Source organism: Nyctibius grandis, chromosome 4 (genome assembly GCF_013368605.1).
Source record: "Nyctibius grandis isolate bNycGra1 chromosome 4, bNycGra1.pri, whole genome shotgun sequence".
NCBI classification, from domain to species: Eukaryota; Metazoa; Chordata; class Aves; order Nyctibiiformes; family Nyctibiidae; genus Nyctibius; species Nyctibius grandis.
In genome coordinates, this window is record NC_090661.1 from 1,831,966 (window position 1) to 1,857,279 (window position 25,314).

The 25,314-nt window shown below is 56.5% G+C and overlaps 1 protein-coding gene across 1 annotated transcript in view; it reads right to left on the reverse strand.

Annotated features, from left to right (window-relative positions):
• KDM2A (lysine demethylase 2A) overlaps positions 1 to 25,314 on the reverse strand; it is a 46,923-nt gene that overhangs the window by 2,919 nt on the left and 18,690 nt on the right. The window contains exons 4-20 of the mRNA XM_068400131.1: positions 22,890 to 23,028; positions 21,651 to 21,729; positions 20,219 to 20,265; positions 19,679 to 19,857; positions 17,906 to 18,012; positions 17,221 to 17,314; positions 16,443 to 16,596; positions 14,880 to 14,995; positions 13,764 to 13,890; positions 11,694 to 12,115; positions 5,467 to 5,550; positions 3,923 to 4,189; positions 3,131 to 3,262; positions 2,960 to 3,049; positions 1,637 to 2,349; positions 515 to 678; positions 51 to 209 (exon numbers count right to left, since the gene is read on the reverse strand). Of these exons, the coding sequence (XP_068256232.1) occupies positions 51 to 209; positions 515 to 678; positions 1,637 to 2,349; positions 2,960 to 3,049; positions 3,131 to 3,262; positions 3,923 to 4,189; positions 5,467 to 5,550; positions 11,694 to 12,115; positions 13,764 to 13,890; positions 14,880 to 14,995; positions 16,443 to 16,596; positions 17,221 to 17,314; positions 17,906 to 18,012; positions 19,679 to 19,857; positions 20,219 to 20,265; positions 21,651 to 21,729; positions 22,890 to 23,028 (3,073 nt within the window). The remainder of the gene's footprint in view (positions 1 to 50; positions 210 to 514; positions 679 to 1,636; positions 2,350 to 2,959; positions 3,050 to 3,130; positions 3,263 to 3,922; positions 4,190 to 5,466; positions 5,551 to 11,693; positions 12,116 to 13,763; positions 13,891 to 14,879; positions 14,996 to 16,442; positions 16,597 to 17,220; positions 17,315 to 17,905; positions 18,013 to 19,678; positions 19,858 to 20,218; positions 20,266 to 21,650; positions 21,730 to 22,889; positions 23,029 to 25,314) is intronic.

A 25,314-nucleotide genomic window follows, 5' to 3' on the forward strand; every position in this document is an offset into this window, starting at 1 on the left:
TCCCCCCACCACCCCAACCTTGTCCTGTGGCAGCCTGGGCAAGAGCTTACTGGGTTTGTCTGTCGGAGGCGTGAGTAAGTCCCGGATCTGAGGGTCCTTGATTCCTACTGCCCACCGAAGATCGAGGGTCCTGAGAAGGGGGCAGCTGGAGGTACTGAGAGCACAGACCGCAGACCAGGAACAGCCCGCTAGGATGAGGTCTTTCAGGCCTGCAGGGAGAGAGGTAACAAGTCAGCTGGGCTTGGTCAGCTCCGAGGCATCCCAGATCTCAACCCTCTTTTCTCCAGGCACACGAGGAAGCAGCTCCCCTCCTGCCCCGGGTGGGACGGGGAGCTGGGCTCGCTGAAGGAGAGGTTAACACACGGCTGTGGGAAATCAAATCCAGGCACCCAGGAGTTTTCAAGCTGGTGGGTACCAGGGTGCAGAGCCTGTCTCTTGCTGTGGTCCAGCCACCAGGAAGCCTCGGAGCAGGCTGGTGGCACGAGATAGGGACCCCTCCCCGGCCCACGCTCACCTGGCAGCCTGTTGACGAGCCACGTGAGCTGTTTTTTGGAGATATTGGTCCAGCTGAGGTCCAGGCTGACCGGCTGTCTTTTGATGATGCCGCTCAGCGCCTGGGGGGTGATGGACTTGCACCTGCTCAAATCTATCTTTGTCCACAATCTCTTGTCACAGCACCTGGGGACAAGGACAAGATGAAAGTTGAGCCTCGAGAACCCCATGGGACAAGAGACAGCCAGCGGGTCACCTGGCTTCAGGGAGGAGCTCAGCCCCAGCTGCTCTGCCTGGTTTCCCTGGGTTTCCTCAGCCACGTGGGGAGGTACCGAGGGTGTCCGGCCACCCAGGGATGCCCACACCAACTCCAGCAGGGTTTGGCTGCCACGTAACAAGGCTCCGAGCCGCAGCTGTCTGCCTGCTTGCCCCCTCCTGGGCGCTCCTCCCACCAGGGCAAAGATCTTCAGCACCCTTGCTCCCAGCAGGCAAAATGCTCAGCCTGGTCTCACCCCGTGGCAGCCTGGGGAGACCCAAGACCCGATGGCAGCTCAGCTATGCCCCTAAAGGTGCCATGCTAGCCAGTGGCAGGTGAGGGGACGCTCTCCTCCAGCCACCACCCCACACCACTCCCACCGCCTGCTGATCCCATCGTGCCACTCCTGCTGCTCAGCAGTTAGAACCCTCCCAGTTCCCAGTCCCAAGCCCTCCATCCACAGCTGTCCCCATGCCAGCATTGTCTTCAGCCCTGCTGCCCCCCGAGGCACCTCCAGCCAGCAAACCCACCCCTTCCCCAGCCTGCTGGGAGGCCGAGGCGGGAGGGGAGGCAGGGAAGGGCCAGGACCACGGGTGAGGAAAGGGCATCAGCACCTCGCAAGGACACGGCGGGGACACAGGTGCTCAGGTGACAGCAACAGAGCGGACAGGAGGAAGGCAGAGGGGACAACAAAGCCCTGTGCACACATGGCAATGGCAGCAGCTGGCCATGGGGGTTGAGGGACAAGCCACTTGGCAAGTGCCAGCTCTGGGGAGATCCCTCTGGCTGCCCCTGGGGCACAAGGCTTGGCGTGGCCGGGCCCGGCGCAGGGGTGAGGACGTGGGGCAGGCCTGGCTGTGCCCCCCCACCCCGCAGCCCCGCACTCACCACTTGTACCAGGTCTTGCACACCCGCATGCACTCGCAGAGCTCCCGGCGAGTGAGGTAGCGGAAGACGGACATCCACACCTCGCGCTGCATCCAGCTCTCCTCGCCCTCCTGCGCCCGGCCCCCGCGGCCGTTGAGGCGGGCCGCCCCCCCTTCCTCCGCGTTCTCCTCCTCCTCCTCCTCTTCCTCCTCCTCCTCCTCGGCGGCTGCATCCTCCTCCCCGCCGCCCCGCAGGGGCATGCGGGCGGGCGCGTGGCGCATGACCACGCGGGGAGAGTGCTGCAGGTTGGCGGAGGAGGCCGTGATGGCTTGAAGCTTGGGGACGATAGAAGTGCCGTGGACGTCTTTGGTGGGGCGTTGGAGCGTCACGGTGAGGTAGGAGCCGTGCAGCTTGGCCTTCTCCACCTCCGACAGCTCCTTCTTGCCGCTGGGGTTGTTCTCCTTCTCCCTCACCATGGTTCGCTCGGTGGCTTGGAGCCGCAGCAGCTGCCGTCGCTTGAAGCGCTCGTCCCTGCTGGCGCTGTGGTGGTCGCTGGGGCCGGCTCCCGGGGATGAGCGCGTCACCACGCCTCGCGGCGAGGCCGGGTCGTGGATCAGCTGCAGCATGGGGGTGGGCGAGTTGGGCGGGGGGGTCAGGGGCTCCTCGCAGCTCCGCAGGGGCCGCAGCACCTTGGCTTGCGCCGTGTCGTCGTCGCTCTCCTCCACCTTCCGCTTCTGCGGGGAAGAGGGGCGGCAGGTCAGCAGGGATGGAGCCAGGGTGGGCCTGGGGAATGCACCTCCCAGCTCCTCTTCCCCAGGGCAACATGCACAGTGCCAGCAGGGCCTGCACCAGCAGCGCCCAGTACCACCAGGAGCAGAGTCCACCCACACCAGCAACCAACATTTTCCTTCCCCTTTACAAAAGGGGTGTCCTCTCAGGTTGGGGGTGGCTTCCACTCCGTGCCTCACAGTCCTCCACCTCTTCTAGTGGAAACTCTCAGGATTGCAGCTCAGCAGAAGACACCGTGGGGACAAGAGGTGCCCATCATACCTGCCTGAAGGGCTGGGGTACCCAGGAACCGGGCAGACGTGCGCCCCAAGCATGCACATCACCCAGGAGAAGGTCAAGGTCCCCAAGGCGGCAGGATGCTGCCAGGCCCCTGAGTGCTGCTGCACGCCCAGTGACCCCTGCTCTCACCAGTCACCACCCAACTGGTCCCCTGGATTGCACTGGTGCCTGCCTGCCCTCCAGCCCACCCTGGTTGAGCACTGCCTGTTCCCCAGCAGGATGGAGCGGGATGGAGGCCACGCGTCCTGCCCTGCCACAGCACAGCTCGCCTCCTACCTGGCCCTTCTCTGCGTCGTCACCCTGGTAGCACTTGGGGCACTCCCAGCAGTTCGGGAGCTCGTCGTTGAGCAGCCCTTCCCCATCCATCTGCAGAGAGAAGAGGGCAGTCAGCAGCAGGCCTTCCCCACAGCCGAGCACCCCCCCTGCCCCAGCACCCGCACTGCTCACCTGCAGGCAGCCAGGGTGAACGATCTCGTTGCAAATGCAGCACTCCATGAGCTTCTTCTCAAAGTCCTGCGAGTCCTCGTTCTGATCCACCTCCCCGCAAAGTGCACACGTGACCGAGTGAGGCAGCCTGGGCTACAAAGGAAAGCAAGAGTGACACCAGGGCAAGGTGGGACAGCCTCCACCCTTACCTCCTTCTCTCCCCTACTGCCTGAGTCATGGGGAAGGGGTCAACTAGCCCCCAGGAACCGAACTTGGTCATTGCCCTCCTCTCTCTGACCCTGATCACAGAATCAATGAGGTTGGAAGAGCCCTCTGGGATCATCGAGTCCAACCGTTGCCCTGACACCACCATGGCAACTAGACCAGGGCACTAAGTGCCATGGCCAGTCTTTTCTTAAACCCCTCCAGAGATGGGGACTCCACCACCTCCCTGGGCAGCCCCTTCCAATGCCTAATGACCCTTGCTGAGAAGAAATGCTTCCTAATGTCCAACCTGACCCTCCCCTGGCCAAGCTTGAGGCTGTGTCCTCTTGTCCTAGCGCTGGTTGCCTGGGAGAAGAGGCCGACTCCCACTGCGCTCCAACCTCCCTTCAGGTAGTTGTAGACTGCACTAAGGTCACCTCTGAGCCTCCTCTTCTCCAGGCTAAACACCCCCAGCTCCCTCAGCCGTTCCTCGTAGCTCAGACCCTCCAGACCCTTCACCAGCTTGGTCGCCCTCCTCTGGATCGGTCACACAGAGTCGCTGCCAGGCTGCAGCAGACCTCTGAGGAAAGGACCAGGCTGCAGACTCACCGCTAAGCACTGCCGGAGGACGCAGGACTGCTTCATGCGGCCAGGCCCACCGAACTTCTTCATGTCCCTGCAATAGTGGCACATGCCACACTCGCCCTGCATGCAAGCCTTGCACTTTCGGCACCGCACCCGCCTCCGCCTGGCGCCTGACACGATGGGAGAGACCGTGGGCCTGACGGGTGTCGGGCGGGGGGCTGGCTTCATGGTGTGCGGCTTGGTGATGGGGATGGCGGGCAGGCGCACCCTCAGCCGGGCCTGGAGCTTTAGCTGGCAACAGAAACAGAGAGGGAAGGGGCGTGAGATGAGTGCCCAAACACCCCTGTTGACACTGCAGGTGGGACAGGACAGCTCTCCAGAGGACACTTGCCACCCTCTGTCCCATCAGCCCTCGCAGCAAACACCCTGGCTGCAGCACCCTTCTGGGATCAGCCGCCTGCACCACGGCTGATGGGCTTGGGTAAGGGCAGGCACCCAAAAAACCCAGCCCAAAGCCAGGGTCAAGGATGTGCCAAAGCATCTGAGTGCTGGATCCAAAGCGTGCAGACATCTCCAGGTCTGTTCTCCCAGAAAAGCTGCTCGAGATGCTTGTGCTGCTCAAGGACCAGCAAATCAGGCTGGATCCCCTTGGGCAGGGCAGGCAGGCAGAGACAGGCACCTCTAAAGGGCAATTGGAGAAGCTTGTTTGTCTCCAGACCCACAGATGGGGTGTTACCCACCCTGCCCGCTACGCTGGGGTCCTGCTCTGCCCGTGAGCCCGTCTCCTGGCAGGAAGGAAGCAGTAACCTACGGGAGCCGGGGGAAGGCAGCCCGCGGAGGGGACGTCCGGCCAGCCAGCGGCAGGCTGCTCCTCGCCTCCATGTGCCCAGCCAGCTCAGCCTGGGCCCTGGCCCAGCGTTGGGCCCTGGGGTGTGAGCACAGCTGGAGAGGGAAGGGCAGGGGCACACTGGAAGGTCCCTTTCCTGAGAAGCTGGCTGCAGGTGGAGACCCCCAGGAGGGAGCTGCCTGCCTTGGCACAGCATGGGGAGCGTGCTGGCAGGGGCAGGGACCCAAGGGGCACACTTAGCAGTGAGGTGCCAGCCTGCCCATGAACCCCCACACCTCGCCCTTCATCTCTCGAGGAACACAACAGCAATACGTTCCCCTGACACACAACGTCACCCAGGACTCCCTTGTCAAGCTGGAGAGATCCCTTTGGAGGACCAGCCCTTCCACCCACAGCAGGGCTCCGGCTCATCTGAGCACGAGCAAGGGGCTGGAGGACACGGAGCAGCTGGGGCTGACCCAGTTACAACCCATCGGCTGAGCTGGGGTAACTGGCACAGGGGGAGACCTCCACGACTGCCAGCAAACAGCTTTGCCCGTGGTGCTGGGGAGGTGGCTGTGCCCCCCGGCCTGCCCCGTGTCTGCCCGCCGGCTCAGGCTCCCGAGGTGGGTACGGCTGCGATGCCACCACGCCCCAGTCACACACAGCAACTGGGCTGAGGGCAGGTCACCAGCTCAACCACACGTCATACCCGTCCGTGTCCCCTCCTCGCAGCTCCTACCTTATCCCTCTTGGGCCACTGGACGATGGGGATGCCCGTAAGTGCCAGTTTGGGGTCGCTGTTCGCGTATTCTTCTAGCAGCAGCTAATGGAGAGGAGGGGGGAAACAGAGAGACAAAAAATACAGGTGTGAGCAGAGCGAAAGGAGGCAGGCTCCGAGCAGAGGCTTCAAACAGGGCTGGGAAGGAGCCCTCCTCTACCCACGCCCGCGAGCAACGCTCCCTCCCCGCCTGAGACAGACGAGCTCTGTCGAGTGGATCTGCACGAGCACTTGCACCAACTGCGTTTCAGCCCTGAGGCCCCGCGCTGAGCGGTGGTAAGGGCAGAGCACCAAGCTTCTGCAATCCAGGGGGATTTATGGGGGAGGAAGCACGAGGGTCCCCCCCATGTACCCCTCTCCAAGCACAGGGTAGCTGGAGGGTGCAGCGGTGGCAGGACGCAGTGGCCCAGCACCCCCTCCGGGTAGCCAAGAGCTGCTCCCCCGCACTGCCTCGGGGTTTGGCTTTGACATGAGAGATCCCTGGCACCAACCACGGACCGGTACGGCACGACAGGCACCCTCGCTCCCGGTGGACGGGGGCTCCTCGCACTCACCCGGGGCCATTTCGCCCCCCTCCATCGCAGCCCCCTCCCCATGCCCATTCCCCACCGAATTTGCCCATCGCAAAGGTACTTTATTTACTTGGCGTTGCCATGGCTACGCCGGCAGCAGCCTCCTGCCCACATCCCGGTGCTCCCCGCTGCCTGGCAGGGCCAGGGCAGGGGCTGGCCGGTGTCCCCCACGGGGCTGGTGGCTCCCCTGGGTGCACCGGCGCGGCTTTGCCCTTCTCGGGTGGCTGCGGGCGGCAGGAAGCCGTGGGCTGCCCTCCGCTCCCCGCCAGCCCACAGACTTTCTGTCCCCCCCATGAAAGGAGAGGTCAGGGGCTGGGGGCTCACACGCACACACATACATGTACATACGTGTGCGCAGGGAACCGCAGCCTCCCCCTGCCCGGGGCACCACGGGGGGGTGGCGAGGGCTCAGGCACTCTTCCAGCTGCGTGGCCAAGGGGCTGGGGTGGGGTGGGGGGGCACTGGGGTCCCTGTGCTTGAATGTGGCTCGGAGCCAGGGTGGGTGACAGCCCCCTCGTCCCCTCTGACCCCTCGTGTTCTGGCTGAGGGGGACACCGCGGAGGGGACACCATGGAGGGGACACCATGGAGGGGACACCATGGAGGGGACACCATGGAGGGGACACCATGGAGGGGACCGCGTGCTTCCCCCCTCCTCGGCACCGGCGAGCGCGCCCCAAGGAAGGGAGGGGAGAGGCGAGCCCAAGCACCAGCCAGGGACCCCCCTCCAGGGAAGCAGGGGTCCCCCCACGGTCCCCTCCCACCCTGGCTGTGCCCGCAGAGTCCCCGCGTCCCCTCCCCATCCCGCCAGCATCGCCAGCTGCCTGACCTTGTGCCTCTGGAGCTGCCGAGACTCTGGGGCGAAGTTTGCCGAGCCCTCTTTGTTTCGGTGCCCGCACTGCGAGGGCTGGGCCCCCCCCCTCTCCCCAGACACCCCCAGGGGCTGGCTCAGGCTGAGCAGACCCGAGCCAGACCCCTGGTCTTCGGGGACATGGCTGGGGGAGCAGCCGCGTCCCCCGTCCCCAACGCCTCCGGTTCCTCCGCGGCTCCGGCAGCCGCGTGTTCCTCCCGAGCCCTTGGGCAGCAGCGGCGGCAGCAGCTTCCTGAGCCTGAAACAATGCTGCTGCGTCACCCACATGCGGTTCCCAGCAATGCTTTGCAACGGGAAGATGGCAGAAGAGAAAAAGCCAGCGACCGAGCAGAGGGCAGAGCCGTTCTGCTGCAGAGCCGGGAGGGGCCGGGACGGGCGGCTGGCGTCGCAGGGATTGGCGCAGGGGCCCCGGCCCACCTTCCTCCCTCCTTCCGCCACCGCAGTCGGAGACGCCGGGGCCAGGCTCCCCGGGGCCGGGCCAGGCTGGGGAAAGAGCCCTTACCCCAGCCCCACTCACCCCAACGCCTTTTGTCTTCTCCAAGGTGGTTTTTGGGGGTCCTGCTGGAAGCTGAACCCACCTGGATAGAGGAGGCACCACTGGCGTGAGCGGGTGGAAGGGGCTTTTGGGGGTGAGCCCCCCCCAAGACACGTGGGCTGCAGGGACTGCACCGACCTGGAGGCACAAACCTGCCCTGACAAGCATCCCATCAGCCAACTTTGGGAGCAGCCGTAGTCCCAAAGCCACCAGTGACCTAACCGCTAGAGGGGGACAAACCCGTGCCAGGCGAAGAAGGTGTCCCCAAGCAGCTCCCCGAGGTCCAACCCACCCCAGACACAACCCACCCTAATTAAAATGATTAAAATGGAGGAAACTCTTGCAATAAAGCCAGCTCCCCCCAGCAGCACCGGAGAGCAGCGACTGCACCCACTCCTGATGCATCCAAAGCAACCGCAGGCAACCTCAGCTTTGGTCTCTCCTGCCCCTGCAGAGCCCAGAGCCACTGGGCCACCACTGAGCAGACACCTGGGTCCAGCCTGTCACCACCTGAGCCACTGCTGACACCCTCAGGCCCCCAGCACAGGCTCTCCGTGGATCTTGACATCTCGGGACACGCTGCAGCGCTCCCATTGGGACAGTGACCACGGAAGCGTTGGACAACTACCTGAAGGGAGGTTGTAGCAAAGTGGGGTGGGCCTCTTCTCCCAGGCAAGTAGTGACAGGACAAGAGGGCACAGCCTCAGGCTTCGCCAGGGGAGGTTCAGGTTGGACATTAGGAAGCATTTCTTCTCAGCAAGGGTTATTAGCCATTGGAAGGGGCTGCCCAGGGAGGTGGTGGAGTCACCATCTCTGGAGGGGTTTAAGAAAAGACTGGACATGGCCCTTAGTGCCCTGGTCTAGTTGCCATGGTGGTGTCAGGGCAATGGTTGGACTTGATGATCCCAGAGGGCTCTTCCAACCTCATTGATTCTGGGATTCTGAAGTCCTCTCCGTGTCCATCACCCTGCAGCAAACGGGGGACTGTGCACGCTCTCCCCACGGCCATGGAGAGGGAGTGGAGTGCCCCGAGACCACCCACTCCTCCCAAGGGTGCTCATGGGCACTTTTACATCCCCTGGGCTTCAGCAAGCTGACATGTTTGCTGCTTCTCTTAGCCATGAGCACCTGGAGAAACAAACTGTCCTGGGAAAGCAGATTCCAGTTGGCAGATTTACTGGGGCAGGGAAAGGAGAGCACGAGGCACGGGGAATGTTTCAGGCAGACATGACCCCCAGGAGGAGCAGACCAGGCAGATGAGGAGAGTAACATGGCATTTACATAGCAGCGAGAAGATGTCTCTGATCATGGGGAGACCCAGCACAACACAGAGCCAGGATCTGCGCTTCTAGGAGAGGCTCTTCGTGTTTCTACAAAGCTTGGTGCTTCAACACCTCCATGTAGAGCCCGAATATAACCAGTTTGTGCCAGTGAGGGAGGCTGCAGGGTCTGATAGCACTGCAGCAAGAGAATGGTTCAAATGTGGGCTCTGCTCCCCCCAGGTCAGTCAACAGCAGGTGATGTGGTGTCACCAGGAGCTCTCCAAGGGAGACAGGCAAAGCTAGAAAGGTTCAGGAGAGGCAGAGGTGGCAACATGCTCTTCCTGATCAAGATGCTCAATGCAGCCTTGTTTAGAGTCTCAGGGATGGACAATCCCTCCTGCCACGGAGCTGGAAGTATGTCTTTGTCATATTCAAAGTGTTGTGTCCCACCATGTGATGGCTCCAGGCTCAACTCATGATAGGATACAGAGCATATGTCTACACGTGACCTAACATACGGGCATCCTGAAGTCACGATCACCCCACAAGAGGCTGTGGAAAAAAGCAGCATTCTCCTGGTCTGTGCCTGCTCCCACGTGCCTGGGGACACTGGTTAGCACAGAGGGTGGCAGGAAGCATGGTATGATGTTTGATCGAGGTGCCAGGTCACTACCTGCATGTCTGGGCCCTACGATGAGAAAACGCCACGTTCTGATCCCGGGTAGCAGACAGACCAAATAAACATGGCCACAGCCACGAAAGCTTTCCACAACACAGCCACGTAGTGATGGCAGCAAAGTTGGTGAGTGCTGAAAACACATCGATTCTGTGCTTCCCTAGAGCAGGTCACAGAATCACAGAATCAATCAGGTTGGAAGAGCCCTCTGGGCTCATCGAGTCCAACCATTGCCCTGACACCACCACGGCAACTAGACCAGGGCACTGAGTGCCATGGCCAGGCTTTTCTTAAACACCTCCAGAGATGGGGACTCCACCACCTCCCTGGGCAGCCCCTTCCAACGGCTAATGACCCTTGCTGAGAAGAAATGCTTCCTAATGTCCAACCTGAACCTCCCCTGGCCAAGCTTGAGGCTGTGTCCTCTTGTCCTGTCGCTGGTTGCCTGGGAGAAGAGGCCGACTCCCACCCCACTACAACCTCCCTTCAGGTAGTTGTAGACTGCACTAAGGTCACCTCGGAGCCTCCTCTTCTCCAGGCTAAACACCCCCAGCTCCCTCAGCCGTTCCTCGGAGGTCAGACCCTCCAGACCCTTCACCAGCTTGGTCGCCCAACACCAAGAGACAGAACAAAACCAGAGAAGGGAAGGGCTGCGCTTACACACAGCCATGGTAGGACTGTGTTCTGAGGAGTCAGTCTTTTGTGCAAGAACACAAAAACTATTAGAGAAGGGAGTTACACCAAAGCTTACATAGGAAACACGAGTGAAATGGGATTTGTACCCCACGTGGTGAGTTACAGACGCATGGATGGCCACTTCATGCCTCCAGCTTAGTAACAACTTGTTCTGCTGTAGGTTGACAAACTTGTCCTGTTTTCTCCAGCCACTGCAGTCTGATGACTAAGGATCTGCACGCCTTGAGGATGCCCTGTAGCACAGGCTGCTAGTCCTGAGGGACAGAGTCCTGCACCTCAGGATACTTCTGAACCTCAGAGGACAGCCAGCTTCAAGGAGCAAGTCCTTCAGGGAAGCTCTTTGCTCTGACCAGACTGCAGGGACTTCCACTCGTGGCTCATCTGCAAGGTACAACTGGACACAGGGGCTGGTGGGGCACATCAAAACCACAGGCACAGGTCCATCAGCTCCAGAACATACCAAGTCCTTTGAACGGGTCTCAAAACCCAGCTGAACACCAACAACCACAACGCTCTGCCTTCGAAACACCCAACACACGCCACCAGCCTCCCTTCCTCAGCCCAGAAACGCCGTGCTCACAGCTCAGCATGAGCTTCTCCAGAGCATCATATGGTCCGTGGTAGGGCTGAGGCCACCCCACCGCTGTGGCTCAGAAACACACGCACCACGTACTCGAAGGCCACGTCACACGGAGAGCGCTTGAAAAAGCCACAGGAAACCAGAATTGCAGCCTCCTAACAGCACCTACTGCCACCCCTTCAGCCAAGGTCCACCAGCAAACGGCAGCCCACCCTGGGACCCCAGAGCTGCACCAGAAGAGCACCAGATTTACCAAATGCCCCACAAAAATGAGAGGACAGCGCTTGGAAAAGAAACACAATGGCAATGGTAGACCCATGGCTGTCTGGATGTCAGCTTTGGTACATGCAAGCAGCTGGACAGATCACCACCAGCAGGGAAGGGAGCAGAAGGTACCTGTGGTTTTAGGGACTAAAATGGACTTCTGAGGAATAGAGTGAGGCTGACGTTCAGGCTACAATCCAAAGCTCACGGAGTCAGTACAACAGGTCTGGCAGCTACAGCTCAGGGTGTAAAGAAGGGGGAAAAAAAACACCCCAAAAAAAGACTCAACCAACCTAAGGTCAAACTGTGCAAACAGCCACAGAAACAAGGCCAAGGAAAGGGCTCCAGCTGTCACAGTGTCCAGCAGCCCAAGGAGTCCACAGCCAGAAGTGGAAACAAACTGCACTGGCACCCATAAAGGACCCACACAGGGCCCAGAGGGTCCCCGGAGGAGTCTCAGCCACGCTGGCTGGGAGCTGTTACTGCTCTTACCAGCCCTGACCCAAAATCCAAGCCAGCGCTGTCCCTCAGCATCAGCTGGCCCAACATTCACCTCGTGCAGAAGAAGAGGACACCAAGCCTGGAGACACATCACCCCCTTGCCCCAGGAGGAGGGTAAGGTCAGGGTCAAACACAGTTTCCTTGCAGGGAAATGCCTTTCCACCTCTGATGCCCCAAGAACATGGATGCACCCTGGAACGGCATCACTTGTATCTCCCACACATCTGCCTACCTTGACGTCAGCGATGAGGGCGTCCTCATCCTCAATGCCGGTGGGAACGCACTTCTTGTGCAGAGGGAGTGACTCCAGTTTATCCACGAGGCATCGCAGCCCCTCCAGCTCGAACTGCGTCAGGTGCACCTTCCTGCTCTTGCGCGGGCTGCCGCCGCTCGGGTCCCAGGCCTGGCCGTTTTGGGAGCCCCGGCTGGAGTCGGAAGAGTCTATAGATGGGGTCTTCTTCAGACCCGGCAGGCTGCTCCGGCAGCTCCTGCCCAGTTCATCATAGTCCACATTGGCACCGTTGGCGATGGGGCTGGTGAGAACGGACCGCCTTGTGACCGGTCGCCTGGGTTCCTTCCCTGCTGCATCCTCCTCTTCTTCCTCCTCCTCCTCCTCTTCCATGTTTACTGAGTCTGAGGAGCTCAGCTCCATATCTGCCATGATGGAGAAAGAGTGAGAGAAGAACACGGTGCCCAATCACTCACAGGAGGTGTTCACTTTCTAGAGGAATCCCCCCCCCGTCACTACAGGTGCTGGAGCAACAGATACGTACAGGGACAAGGGGAGAAGAAAGGATGGGGCACGCAGCAGATGGGAAAGAACAGCTAAAACCCTTTCCCATTCCTGGCTCGTTTGGCAACGGTTGGACTTGATGATCCCAGAGGTCTCTTCCAACCTGATTGATTCTGTGTTTCTGTTTTGTGGGAAGGTGAGGCCCAGGACATGGGAAGACCTCCCAGAGGAGGAGACAGCAAAGCCCTACACTGATTTTCATAGAATCCTAGAATGGTTTGGATTGGAAGTGACCTTTAAAGATCAGCTAGTCCAACCTTTCTGCCATGGGCAGGGGCATCACTCACTACATCAGGTTGCTCAAAGCCCTGTCCAACCTGACTTTGCTTTGAAGGGCTTGGGATCTCCAACCATCTGGTCCTACATGTGACTTGGGACCTTGATCCTACCTTCACCATGAGAGAAAGAGGATGTGGACTCACTAGACGAGCGTGAGGTCTCTGAGCCTGATTGTGCACGATAAAGCACCCTTCTGTGACAGCAGAAGGGAAGGGGGATCTCCTGCTCGCTTTCAGCTCACTGCACTAGTTCCCACTTTGCTCTGCTCAGCGGTAGAGAGAGGACGATGAAAAGGGGGCCTCCATGCAGAAGGACAGAGACCCAAGTGCTGAGGGAGATCTCAAGAGCCACAGGAAAAGGACAAGAGCTGGGAGCTGTGTCCCTCTGCTAGGGCCCCTCGGCAGAAATCTAAAGCCCTGTGAAGAGGCTGTGAGGAGAGGCGCCCAAGTCAGTATTTACAGCCCCACAGCACAGGGGTGGTTCCTGCAACTTCCCTCCCCTCTTCGGTTACAGGCTTTGCACCAGCAAGGCCAGGAACTTACGTGCTGGTTTTGCAGCTGGGAGGAACCTGGTCTGGTGCAGGGGCAAAGGAGGAAGCAAAAGTCTGGCTAGTTTTGACTTTTTGCTCAAATGAAAAGAAATAAATGGCACCTCCTCTGGCCAGTCTGCAACGGCCTCGGACCGCTCAGCACAGCACACAGGGAGGAAACACCCAAAGAAACCACCTTGTGAAACTGAGGAAGTGATGGTCCCAAGTTCTTCTCACACAGCCCTCCCCTGCCTGCCACGCTGCTGAGCCAGACAGCACCCCAGGAGGAGGGTGCAAGAAACCACTTCACAGAATCAATCAATCACTGAGGTTGGAAGAGACCTCTGGGATCATCGAGTCCAACCATTGCCCTGACACCACCGTGTCAACTAGACCAGGGCACTAAGTGCCATGTCCAGCCTTTTCTTAAACCCCTCCAGAGATGGTGACTCCACCACCTCCCTGGGCAGCCCCTTCCAATGGCTAATGACCCTTGCTCAGAAGAAATGCTTCCTAATGTCCAACCTGACTCTCCCCTGGCCAAGCTTGAGGCTGTGTCCTCTTGTCCTAGCGCTGGTTGCCTGGGAGAAGAGGCCGACTCCCACTGCGCTCCAACCTCCCTTCAGGTAGTTGTAGACTGCACTAAGGTTGAGTATGGGTGAGGAAGGAACAGGGGCTGGACAGCCAACGCAGGGGCTTACCCATACTGAGCGACTCCTTCTGGAAGTCCTTGGTCAGGTGTGAGCGGCTGGTGATGCAGTAGACGTAGCGCTCCAGCACGTACCAACACATCTCGTAATAGAACGGATAACGAAACTTATTTGGGACCTGCAAAAGAGGCGAGGGGACGGGGATCAGCTCAGGCCTCCTTCACCACAGGCCTGCACAGAGATAGCTCTTACTACGCTGCCTCAAACCAGACCGATCCCCTCCTGAGAGGCAGGAAACTCATGTACATCTTTCACAGCATCACTCATGCTTCTGGCAGCCTGATGTAATTCTTGCAGAAGGATATTAGCACCAGGCAGAGTAGAGACCAGGCCCTACTCACTTGCAAGCCATTAACATTTCATTTTTCTTTGTTAGGGTTGCAGCTCTCCCCCTGCCTCCCAAACCTCCTTCTCATTAGTACAAGAAAAAAACTGCAGATGCCACAAAAGGTTTCAGTTGAAGGTAACGGTCCAAGCCCCCTCCCCAAGGCCCAGCACAGCATCTGACAGGGTTTGTATGGGTGGAGGGAAAGGGTTGGTCCATGAACAGACGAGTTACCACTCCATCGTTCTATGTATATCTCATCTGGATGATGGTCTGACATCTGAGTGCTAACCCGCAGGTCCTGCCTGCTGCAGCACCCTGAACATCCTCGGAGAGGCCAACAGTCTGCCCACCACAGCCCAGGCGTGTCCTGAGGCTTCTCTGCAGGTGCTGAGCACTGCAGGACCCATGTCTCCACAAGGACCAAGCAAGAACACCCACCTGCCAACAGCATTCTCTGCTCGAGACCTCAAGAAGCCTTTAGTTTCAGTCATCTTAGACCACATCAAGGTCTAAGATCACCACCAAGCAGCAGCAGAAGGCAGCCAGGTAAGGGAAGAGGCAACATGCTGGACGCACTCCCATGGCCATGCTTCTGCCTTCCTCTTCAGGCAGTATGAGGGAACGTTAACAACCCTCAGTGCACGCTGCAGGCTGTCCCTCTGCCCCAGTTCTGTCCCAGGGTGAGACTCAGCGTGCCTGCCTGCACACCACCGCTCCTGGCTGCGCCCTCCCCACCATCCCAGGAGACCACGTCCTCCAGCTCCCTCGTGGGTCCTTACCCGCGTGCGGTCTTCGATGCTGTAGATCCGGAGCTGCATAGGGATGTTGAAGCTGTGTAAGAAGTTGCCTCCGAAAACCAGCGTGTCCATGGGAGTGTACACAGCATGGATCCAACCTTGGAGAGAAAGCAGGGTTTGAAAAATCCCTCTGAGGGGCAAAGAGAGGTCAAGGTCTCACAACTGTCAGTCCCTACGAACTGTGCTCTTCAGAGCAGGGCTGTCAAATTTACACAACCCTCACACTGCTCAGCGAAGCCCATTGAGGTTAGCTGCAAATGCACAGACTAGCTATTGACCCCTTGTCACATCAGCCAGCCCTAGTAGCCATGGAGGGCTACTATGGGACCATATAGACCCCAGCTCTTTGAGGAGGGCACACACTGCTGCGTTACAGCAACAACATCCACACCTCCTGAAGTGTCACTACTGAATTACTCAATACCCAGCTCACTTGACCCATCTAAGAGCTAGAGACAGACTTGTACTTGGGCACTTAAAGACACTGGTGGATCTGGCCTCATATCCTTCCCTGGTGGCACACGTGCCAGTATCTACCTCCAGTCCACAGCTTTTTGTCATCCTGGTGTCCCTGGAAAGTTGCTTCCTAGTTGTGTTAGGCCTAAGAACACCAACAAGGAAAAGAGTCTTCCAAAATCTGTTCAACAATTAAAAACCCCTCAAAGTAACTCGAGTCCCAGCTCTGTTATCTCCAAGACTAAGCACTGCAGCCAAGCCCAACATTGTGGGGATTCCAGCACGGGCTTCCTTAGCGCAAGGCCACTCAACTCAAAAGAAGTGGCAGTTGTGACAACAAGACTCAAATGAGGAGCTTGTGCAATCCCTGGTGTTTTCTGTTCCTGGTCCTTCTGTAAGCAACACCACAGCTTATTCCTGCACTGATGTTGGGGATCAAACAGCAGGTTACAGCAGCCTTGGACATTTGAGACAGTCTGATGGACACAACTTTTATGCAATAGTTTTATTAGAAGCCTTCAAAGGGGTCCCAACGATCTTTCTCCTTACAAGGGAGTATTCCCTAGCACAAGCACAACATTTCACAGACATCCCAGGGCTCCATCCCAGGTTCTAAAAAGCTGTGAGCCAGCCCTTGCAAACAACAACTTGAGCTGCTTTTTCATCTGCCTCCTCTCTTCTGCCTTTGGTGTTTCCTAGCACGGCACTGTGCACGCAACACACTGCTGATGCCCTCCAACTATTCTGCTTGCTAAACCAAGTCAGGCTAAAGATTTCTCTTAACTCTTGAGAGTGTCCCCTCTCTCAACTTCAAAGAACCAGGGGAGGTTCAGGTTGGACATTAGGAAGCATTTCTTCTCAGCAAGGGTCATTAGCCATTGGAAGGGGCTGCCCAGGGAGGTGGTGAATCCACAGTGCTGAATCCACACTGCCATGACAGGCATGTTTGGGAGCTGGCAAGCAAGAGGATGGAGCCACATCATACCTCCCTCTCTGAGTTACTCATGAGGGAGGAAGCTAAATCCTGCCTGTTCCGATTTTGCTTGTGTCCCCCGAGTTTTAGTCTCTCGTCTGCCCACCCTGAGGTACCTGAGGGGATGACAAATGTGTAGCCCTGCTTGAGCTCGATGCGCTGGCACTCCGACACTCTGTCCCCAAGAAAAATGTCTCCCTGCTTCCCTGAGAGAAGCCAGTTTTCATAGAGCTCCAGGTTCTGGGGCGTGGGAGGGATCAGCCAGAAGATCTGCAAATAAAGACAACACATGTACGTAAATCACTGCATCAAACCTGCCCTGCTCCCTCTCCAGACACCTCAATCTCTTCCTCTCCCCTCTCAGAGAGGATACAAATCTGCCACCAGGTTCTTCCAAGCCAGGCCTCAGTACTACACTCACCTGGGGTGATGCCTGGCACAGGGAAATCCCTGCACAATTATAACTGGAAGCCACCCATCAGGGAACAAACATTGCCCTCAGATTAAGCTTGTAACCAGATAAACTCGAACTCAATGGAGCCTGGGGTCCAGTTTTTGTACCTTGGGCTGAGCTCAGCTATAGGAAATAACTCCAGACAAGCAGCTCAAATCTGACACTGTTTCAGAGCTACTTCTCACCAGAAACCATTCAAGAGGTTCTGTAGTGAAGACCTGTCACTAACCCTCAGTTCAAAGCCTAGTTTTTCAGCCTGTGCCTTGTGGACCTCTGAGGGCCTGAACTACTTCCAAGAACCACAGATAAACAAGTTTAGGGTGGAAAGACTTCAGTTCACTGTCTTGGACCTGCATCTTCAAGGATCGACAAGAGAAGAGACTAGAAGCCACTCTCCTAAAGCACCCTGTAACTTTCCCCACCAGAGACTGTCCCCCTACCTTTCCCCCTCGGTGGATGTGGTACCACACAGAAGTACCACCGAAGTCCACGTGGAAGTCCGTGTAGCAGCCCTTGACACTCATCAGACAGTATCTGGTGGAAAATAAGATGATAGTAAGGTGAAAATGAATAGTGACCCACATTTTAGAGCAGATATAACGAATTCAAAGGGAATGGGCTGCCCAAACCCAGGCCAACGGCTCAGAGCAGTGCCAGAAGCCAACTACTGCAGTGCTAAGCACTTCAGCTGCAGGGAGGTGGTGGTTTGGGGGGAGAATTCACTCTGCATTTATATCACATCCCCACAAAAAGATCTAGTGCAGGCAAGAGGAGAGCTTTCCTCCTCACACACCTAGCAGCTCTAGAAACCCCCATGTCACAGGGCTGGCTCCCAGGGCAGTGCCTAGCAGCTCCGCTGACTCCAGATGTCTCAAGGTGGTGAGCACCAAGAGTTTCCCCAAGGCACAGCAAGCTTCTAGAAGCCACACAACTACCCTTCCACAGTGTTCAGCAGGGGCTTAAATAACTAACTGCAGCGTCCTTAGAAGTGTCACCCGCTGACATAAACAGGGAGACTGTTCCTCCCGCTTCCCCTTGGTACAAACTGCTCCTCCCTTGGGCAGTTTTCTTGTAAGTGATGCTCTGCTGCCTGCCACCGCTGGAACAGCTCAGGAAGTCACTTACTTCTGCACCTTTGGGTACTGCATCTCCAGGATTGCATTCGTAGACTCTGTCTGACTCTCCTTCAGGTGTCTGGGCCACATGTTATCAACCCAGTCAATCAAATCCACCTACAGCAGAAAGGTGGGAGACATGAGTAGAGATGAAAGGGGCATGGTAACCCCTTTTGCTACTCCCAGGCTGTCCTGGAAGCTCAAATACCTATTGCCTGCCTGGTAAGCTCACAGCCCACACGCAGCTGGGCACCTGTGAGACACAGGACTGCACTGGTCCCAAAGCCACTGGGGTGCTGCACACAGACTGCCAGCCAGCCCAGCTCAGAGCACACTCACAAATGACGGACCCAAGGCAGGGAAGGAAGCCCTGGTGTCAGCTAAATAGCCACGATACCCCCTTTTTGGCCTCCACACACCCATGCCACTGGTGCAATCCCACATGTCAAGCACTTAGGACCAGCTCTTCTGATGCCAGTTGCTGCACAGCGAGCCTCTGGATTCACACGAGCAGCAAACACCACAGCAAGATCCCAAGCACGGTACTGGGATACTGGTTGGCTACTTAGGGGCTTAGACAGGAACTGCTACGCTCTGGGCTTACATCAAAAACATGCTGGGCAGCATCTGCTAGGGTGGGATTCAACTCGCCAAGCTTCAGGACAGCCAGAGCACCCAGAGATGTCCAGGCTCCCTCTGCAGTTAACAGAGAGAAGTGAATGGCCCTACAGAGTTGCCCCTTCCCCTCCACCGACTGCAGAGGGAGTTCAGGATGTCCATCCCATCCATCCCAGTAAAGGCAGCTCGTTTTCCCCCTGCCAAACAGCCTCCTGCCGCCCTTCCAGCACACCTCCAGTCTTGGCCTCCTCTGCCCTCAGAGATTTCAGCACTTTGCAGCAGAAACCCTCCCTGCCACACTGCACACCCCTCTGGAGTCCCAGCTGAACACGGCGTTGCTGTCCTAACAGGACCACGGTTTCCAAATACCAAGGAAACCCCAAAGCTCAACCACCATCCAGGCTTTAGCTACACTCTCAAAATGCAGCCAGCACTGCTGAGCTCCACTGTCCCATGTGGGTCCTGCTGGAGTTTTACACCTGGCCACGCATGATGGCAAGCCACCCCTACCCTGCTCCTCTCTTTGGCCACAACGGAGCTGATCCAAAGGAGAAGGAGAAGGCTCTGCACCAAGCATCAGAGCAAGGCAGTGCAGAGCACAGAGGGGAGGTAGCCCAAGACTGAGTGACAGCCAAGGCCCTGGCAGGCAGTGGAATCAGCTCACTGGGAGAAGCTTGAAGCCAGTGTCCCCATCCTGTCCTCAACACTCACTGTGGCTGAGCACAAATCTGACCTCTCTATTCAAACGCAGGTGCTTGTTCAGACTCTGTGCCTGTCCTTGATCACCAGCCAGCACAAGCAGGTTATCTCACTCTAATTATTCCTCAGCCAATCACTTCCATCTCTCTAATTGCTGACAGGTAGTGAACAAGCCAGCTCCCAGCAGAATGACACGCCAGTGACCGTAGTCACTACAGCGGAGGGATGCACAGGCTGGGCAGCCCCAGCCTGACTGGGTGATCAGCTATAGCAGATGAGGTCCGAGTCCAACACAGGATCAGCTCCAGCAGCTTCCAGAGCACAGCAGTGACATCCCTGGCTGAGCCCATGCACGTTACGAGCAGCCCCTCTCCTCCCACATTCAAGTGCCAGGCTGCACCTCACTTATGGAGGACCACAAGCACAAGGGAAAGGACATTCCTGCAGGAGGAAGAGCCACGCTCACCGTAGCGGGTCTCTGCACCAGGTTCTCCAGTTTGGTGTGGCTGAACTCCAGGCTGATGACGTTGTACAGTTTCTCCCGCTCGGCCTCAGGTGTTTCGTAGTAGCGTGCCCACTGTGCCATGGACATCTCAATATCCCTCTGCGTGTTCACATCCATGACATCCACCATCCGTCGGCTCCCTGCCACAACAGACAGACGTTACTGGAACCGTCCCTGTGCACAATGGACCACTCAGAAGAGACACTCCAGGAGACATGAGATCCTTCCTCAAAGAACCCACCCACGCAGGTGTGATGTCTTGGCCTCTCCCATAACTTCATCTTCTTCCATACCCACGTTGAAACAGAAGCTGTTTCAGATCAAGCTAGGCTCAAGCAGGTAAGAGTTGTGACCCGCTGGCTAAGAACGGCTCAGCTTCACCCAGCTGCACACAGGTGGAGCCACAAAACCAGACCTCTAGCTCTGATAAACCCGCTGGCTCCCCCATTCCTCCCTATCTGCCCCAGGCACAGAGGTGCACTGTGGTCCCTGGACACTTACCCACACACAGCCGCACATCATTCACGCTGAAGTCCGGATCTGGCATCCTGCAGGACAAACACTTTGCTAAAAAAATCATGAAGTGCTTCTGATTGCAGACCCTTCCCACATGTAACCCCAGTATTGGCGCCCTGAAGATACTACTGTGCTGCTTGTTGCCTCTTGGGTGCGGGTGAAGACGATGCAACTAGATCTCTGGGGGCAGAGGTCTGGGGTGAAACACTGGGCTCAACTTCTGGCTGGGGAAGCAGATTTGGGAATAGGATACACCATCTCTACAGCATGGGCTCCTGTACAGTGGCTCCTGGCAAACGAGCAAGCAGGCCTTGAGCTAAGCAATCCTAGCTCTCATTTTAGAGACTGAGTATGAGTTATCCCAGTATAAAGGATGTAGCCAGACCAGTACAAGCAGTATATTTCACTGACACAGCATAACTACTCTAACTGTTTGTACTGGCATAATTATCTGTACAAACACTGCTGTCACAGGCAGAATGTGCGGGCAGCCATTCAAACAGCTCTTGACCCAGAGAAATAACCAAAAGCTCAGGAGAAATCCAGTTTTGCCCACACTGTAATCCTCAGCATCAAATCTGTGCCCTCCCAAGTCACCGAGCAGTTAAAACTGAGCCCAGCACAATTTCCTAGCTAATTCACCACAGCACAGCCCTGGATGAGGTGTTGCCCATCTGTTCACAGCCAGCTGAGGAAGTCAAGAGCAGTGTTGCTGATACTGGCTCTGAGAAAGTTTGCCAGGGCTAATTTATTCCTCTAACTTTTGTATTAGCCAAAACCAAAAACCACTGACCCAGCAGAAACACTGGATCAGATCAGGTTTTATTTTTAATTTTGTAAAAGACAGCTGTGATGTTTTGATGTAGTATTACTTGCCTTAAAACTATATTTATCACCCCATAGTATATTTATATGAACATCATAAAACAGCACAAAGCCTTGCATCAGTATAGCTGTACTCTCAAAGCTGTAAACCTTTATTGACTTAGTGTAGCAAGAGAGAGGTGGCAGTTTAGAAGTAACTGTGTTGGGTAAATCAGGTTGGAATTCTGGAAAATGCCAGAAATACTACAAATTGCTTGACTCTCTGGCAAGAGATGTCTATATTACTAGGAAAGAATCACAGCCAGATGTTACATCAGAGCAGCAGTGGGACTTTCCAGACATTTGGTTGGACTGGGATAACCTACAGCCAATTCAGTCCTCTCATTTTAAGTCCAGACTAGTAAGAAGAGGATAACTGAGGTGGAAGATACATCTCTCTGCTCACTGCACGTAAAGAACAGCGTGGACAGGACATTGTCATACCAACTTGGCAGAGCACAGATCAGGCTACCAGGATCAGATCCCACACAATGTGGAGAGAGGCAAGAAATCAGGCCAGAGTGATCCACCACCCTGTGCCCCTGACACTTACTTTATCCCCAAGCCATCAGAGCTCCTGAAGATGAGAGGGTCTCTCAGGCCGCCCCGCTGGATGTATTCAACGGTGAAGTCTGGTGTGGGGAGAAAAGAAGAGGGAAGGTGTTAGGGGAGACTCCTTCAGAGGACAAACTGAGGTTAGAAAGCATCTCTGGAGATCTCTAGTCCATCCCTGCTCCCAGCAAACTAACTTCAGACTGAGATGAGGTTGGCTGGGGCCCTGTCTAGTTGAGAGCCAAGAATCTCCTCATATCTCTGTGGCAAGGCTAGCCAGTGAAAGCAAGCCCTCCACAGATCCTGGAACTCCTTTGTGGTGTGGTGTGTGCTTCTGACAAGCCTCAGACAGGACCTCCAGGGAGAATTTGCTCCAACAGGATGCACCAGGCAGGGGAACAGCATGGTTTTTGGTCCTCACTTCCCCAAGAAGCTCATGGCCAAGCAAGAGAGGCCTTGAAGAAATGCTCCTCCCTCCCAGTAAATCCTCATGAGCCTTGCACTGAGCGATGAAAAGACATCCCACCGAGCCGTGAGAGTGGTGAAAGAAAGGGGAGAGATCCCCCACAGTCTTTGAATTAAGCATCTAGTAGACATGTGGCTGCAATTACAGGTGCTGACCCAGGCAAACCCTCTCAGTCCTGGCTGCCATGTGTCCCAGCAAGCCTGTGGTGCTGCAGACTGGCTCATCGCTCTCCAGACTGGGAGGTTTCCATGCCATTTCCCACACACACTCCCTGTTACTACCTCCTCTGGCCCAAAGGTTTCGCAGGCTTGAGCCAATCCTCCACTGATATGCTCCACATTGCCTTCAAGCTGCTCGGGGACTGGCTCCAGGAGAAGGCAGAAACATCTCCTGCCTGCTCTGTATAACCCAAGTGGTGCAAGTAAAGCGGTTTACAGCAGAGGAAAGCACAGAACTGGTGTGAGGAGCAGACAGTTTTCCCAACTTCACAAAAGGATGCAAAGCAGAAGGCAGCAAAATGCAGGACAGTGGGAAAGGATTTCATTAACGCCACAGTTGCCTCGTAACCGCCCTTCAAGCTGGCAGCTGGGGAGGCTTTGGGTGTAGTCAGATGCACAAAGGCACATCCAGCTGCGATCACTGTTAGCTTTCTGCGAGAGGCTCGGGGAAAGGTCATCTCACACCGTGCCTCACTGGAGAAGCAGCCAGCCACAGCAGCTGTCTGGCTCCTCACAGCAGTAGCACGCACTGCAGCACAGCAGCCCCAACACAAACCTTTGCCTTCCATGAAGACCACGAAGGTGGAGTTAAACTTGTTGGTGGACAGCTTTTCCTCAAGGTCAAACGTCCGCTTCCCTTCGATTTCATCGTCGGAGATGCCGTCGTCCTCGTAACGCCGTCTCATCGTGCCACGCTGAGGAGAGAAGAGACCAGGAAGGTGTTATGGACCAGGAGGAACAACCAGCTCGCTTCCCAGAGCCTCATCTCAACCTGGTGCAGCTCAGCCAGGGCCTCTGGGGAAGCCCTTGCCCTGCAGCAGTCGGTCCCTGGGAAGCCTACGTGCTTCTGCTCCCAGAGAGAAGACACCCTCTATTACCAAGTTAATTAGCCACGAGGTCTCTTGCTCATAAAGCACTATCAGTATTTCAAGAGAGACATGCCAGAGAAGATCTATGTAGGCAACATCTGTCCCAGATCCAAAACACACCACTGAAACATCAGATTTGCTCCTCCTACAACCAACAGATTTGAGCACTTTGGGCTGTACAGGAGACAGATAATTCACTCCTAATGACTGCTAACATAGAAACACAGGAGGAGGGGAGATAGCTCAGTGTAACTGGGGCAAAGGAAGAAGAACCAGTTTCCCATTTTTACAGGTGCATCAGTATTTCCCCGCGCTGGAAGTAAAGGCACCTGTGATTTAAATCCCTGCCAGAACGCCAAGTGATAAAGAAGTGATGAAGACAATTCTCAAGTTTTCATCTCTGGCTGTGCTTGTACACAAAAGTTGATTTATTCCCTTGTTTGTGAGGGAGTAGCAGGGGGGAAGAAATCCTTTTCTTGGAGGGTCTCATAAGTACTGGGATTCCTGACAGACATCCTCTTCCAGCATTGCTGGATCTGGAAGAAATTACTGTCCCCAGCTGTTAGCCACCCCTCCAGAGACCGGCCACGCTCTGGCAGAGCCGTTTGTGGGATGCTCCCTAAATGCCCTCAGATAAAAGTCAACCTGGGCTGAATTAGCCAAGCTGACTTCCCCCAATTAGGGATGCTCCCGTTATAAAGCATTCACACCAACTGATGTGCCAGCAGACAGTCAGGGATGGGATGGGGCAGCAGGTGACGCAGCAGCTACTCTCACATCTGCAAGCTGCAGATCTCCTCCCCGGAGTTCAGCTCCGATTCGGATGTCACCCAAAGCCGCTCTCCGCTCACTTCTGTCCTCCCCACCCAGCCAGCCAGGGCTAAGGCAGGGCTCGCTCTGACGGCTGAGGGAGCTGGGGGTGTTTAGCCTGGAGAAGAGGAGGCTCAGAGGTGACCTTAGTGCAGTCTACAACTACCTGAAGGGAGGTTGTAGCGGGGTGGGAGTCGGCCTCTTCTCCCAGGCAACCAGCGCTAGGACAAGAGGACACAGCCTCAAGCTTGGCCAGGGGAGGGTCAGGTTGGACATTAGGAAGCATTTCTTCTCAGCAAGGGTCATTAGCCATTGGAAGGGGCTGCCCAGGGAGGTGGTGGAGTCACCATCTCTGGAGGGGTTTAAGAAAAGCCTGGACATGGCACTTAGTGCCCTGGTCTAGTTGCCATGGTGGTGTCAGGGCCATGGTTGGACTCGATGAGCCCAGAGGGCTCTTCCAACCTCATTGATTCTGGGATTCTGTGATTCTGTGACCACGTGAAGTCCCAGGAGGTACAAGCCCACCTTGAGGTGATGGTGAAAGCCCTTGAAGTGGGAGAGGGTTTATCTTGCCCCAAGCAGCCAGCCCCAGCCCGCTTGCTCCCCCAGCCCATCACACACTGCTGAATTAAACACACCCGGGATATTTTCCACACATAACTTCAGCCTCAGGCTTTCAAGCAAGCTGATCAATTCCCAAGCAGTTTCCCTGCCATCAAGGCAGAGCAACTCACCTCTCCCCTCTGTTAACACCTCATTAACTTTGCCTGCTTTTCCAAACTTCCCCCACAGAAACCTGAACACAAGAGGGGCACGGACATCTCATCTGCCAGGCAGGAACAACAGCCTGCTCCTGAACGGGGCATCAAGGAAAGAGCCCCAAACCATTGTTCTCCAAGTGCCTGTCAGAGCAATTAAACAATCTGGAAAAGGGCTTCGTGTTGGCAAGCCTTTGTCTTAAGCCACCCACTAAACAGGACAGCAAGCAAGAGTACTTTCTTTCACTGTTTTTAACAATACAAAGATAAAACTGATTTTAATTACAGGCTTTTATGGACACACTTGTCTAAACGCACAATGATGGATTAAAAAAAAGGTGCCACCCGCAGAAGCCAAGCGATGTGTTCCTGGGGGACTCCAAACTGCCCACTGCCAGGGCAGGACTGAGCCCCAAGGCACCGTCTGGGACCAGTTGTAGGGTGCTAAGGCCACACATCCCACTGCTCCCAGCACAAATCCAGGGGCTGAACTCCCAAACCCTCAGTTACCGACTGGCTCTTTCGAGCACCAGAGCTTTAAGTC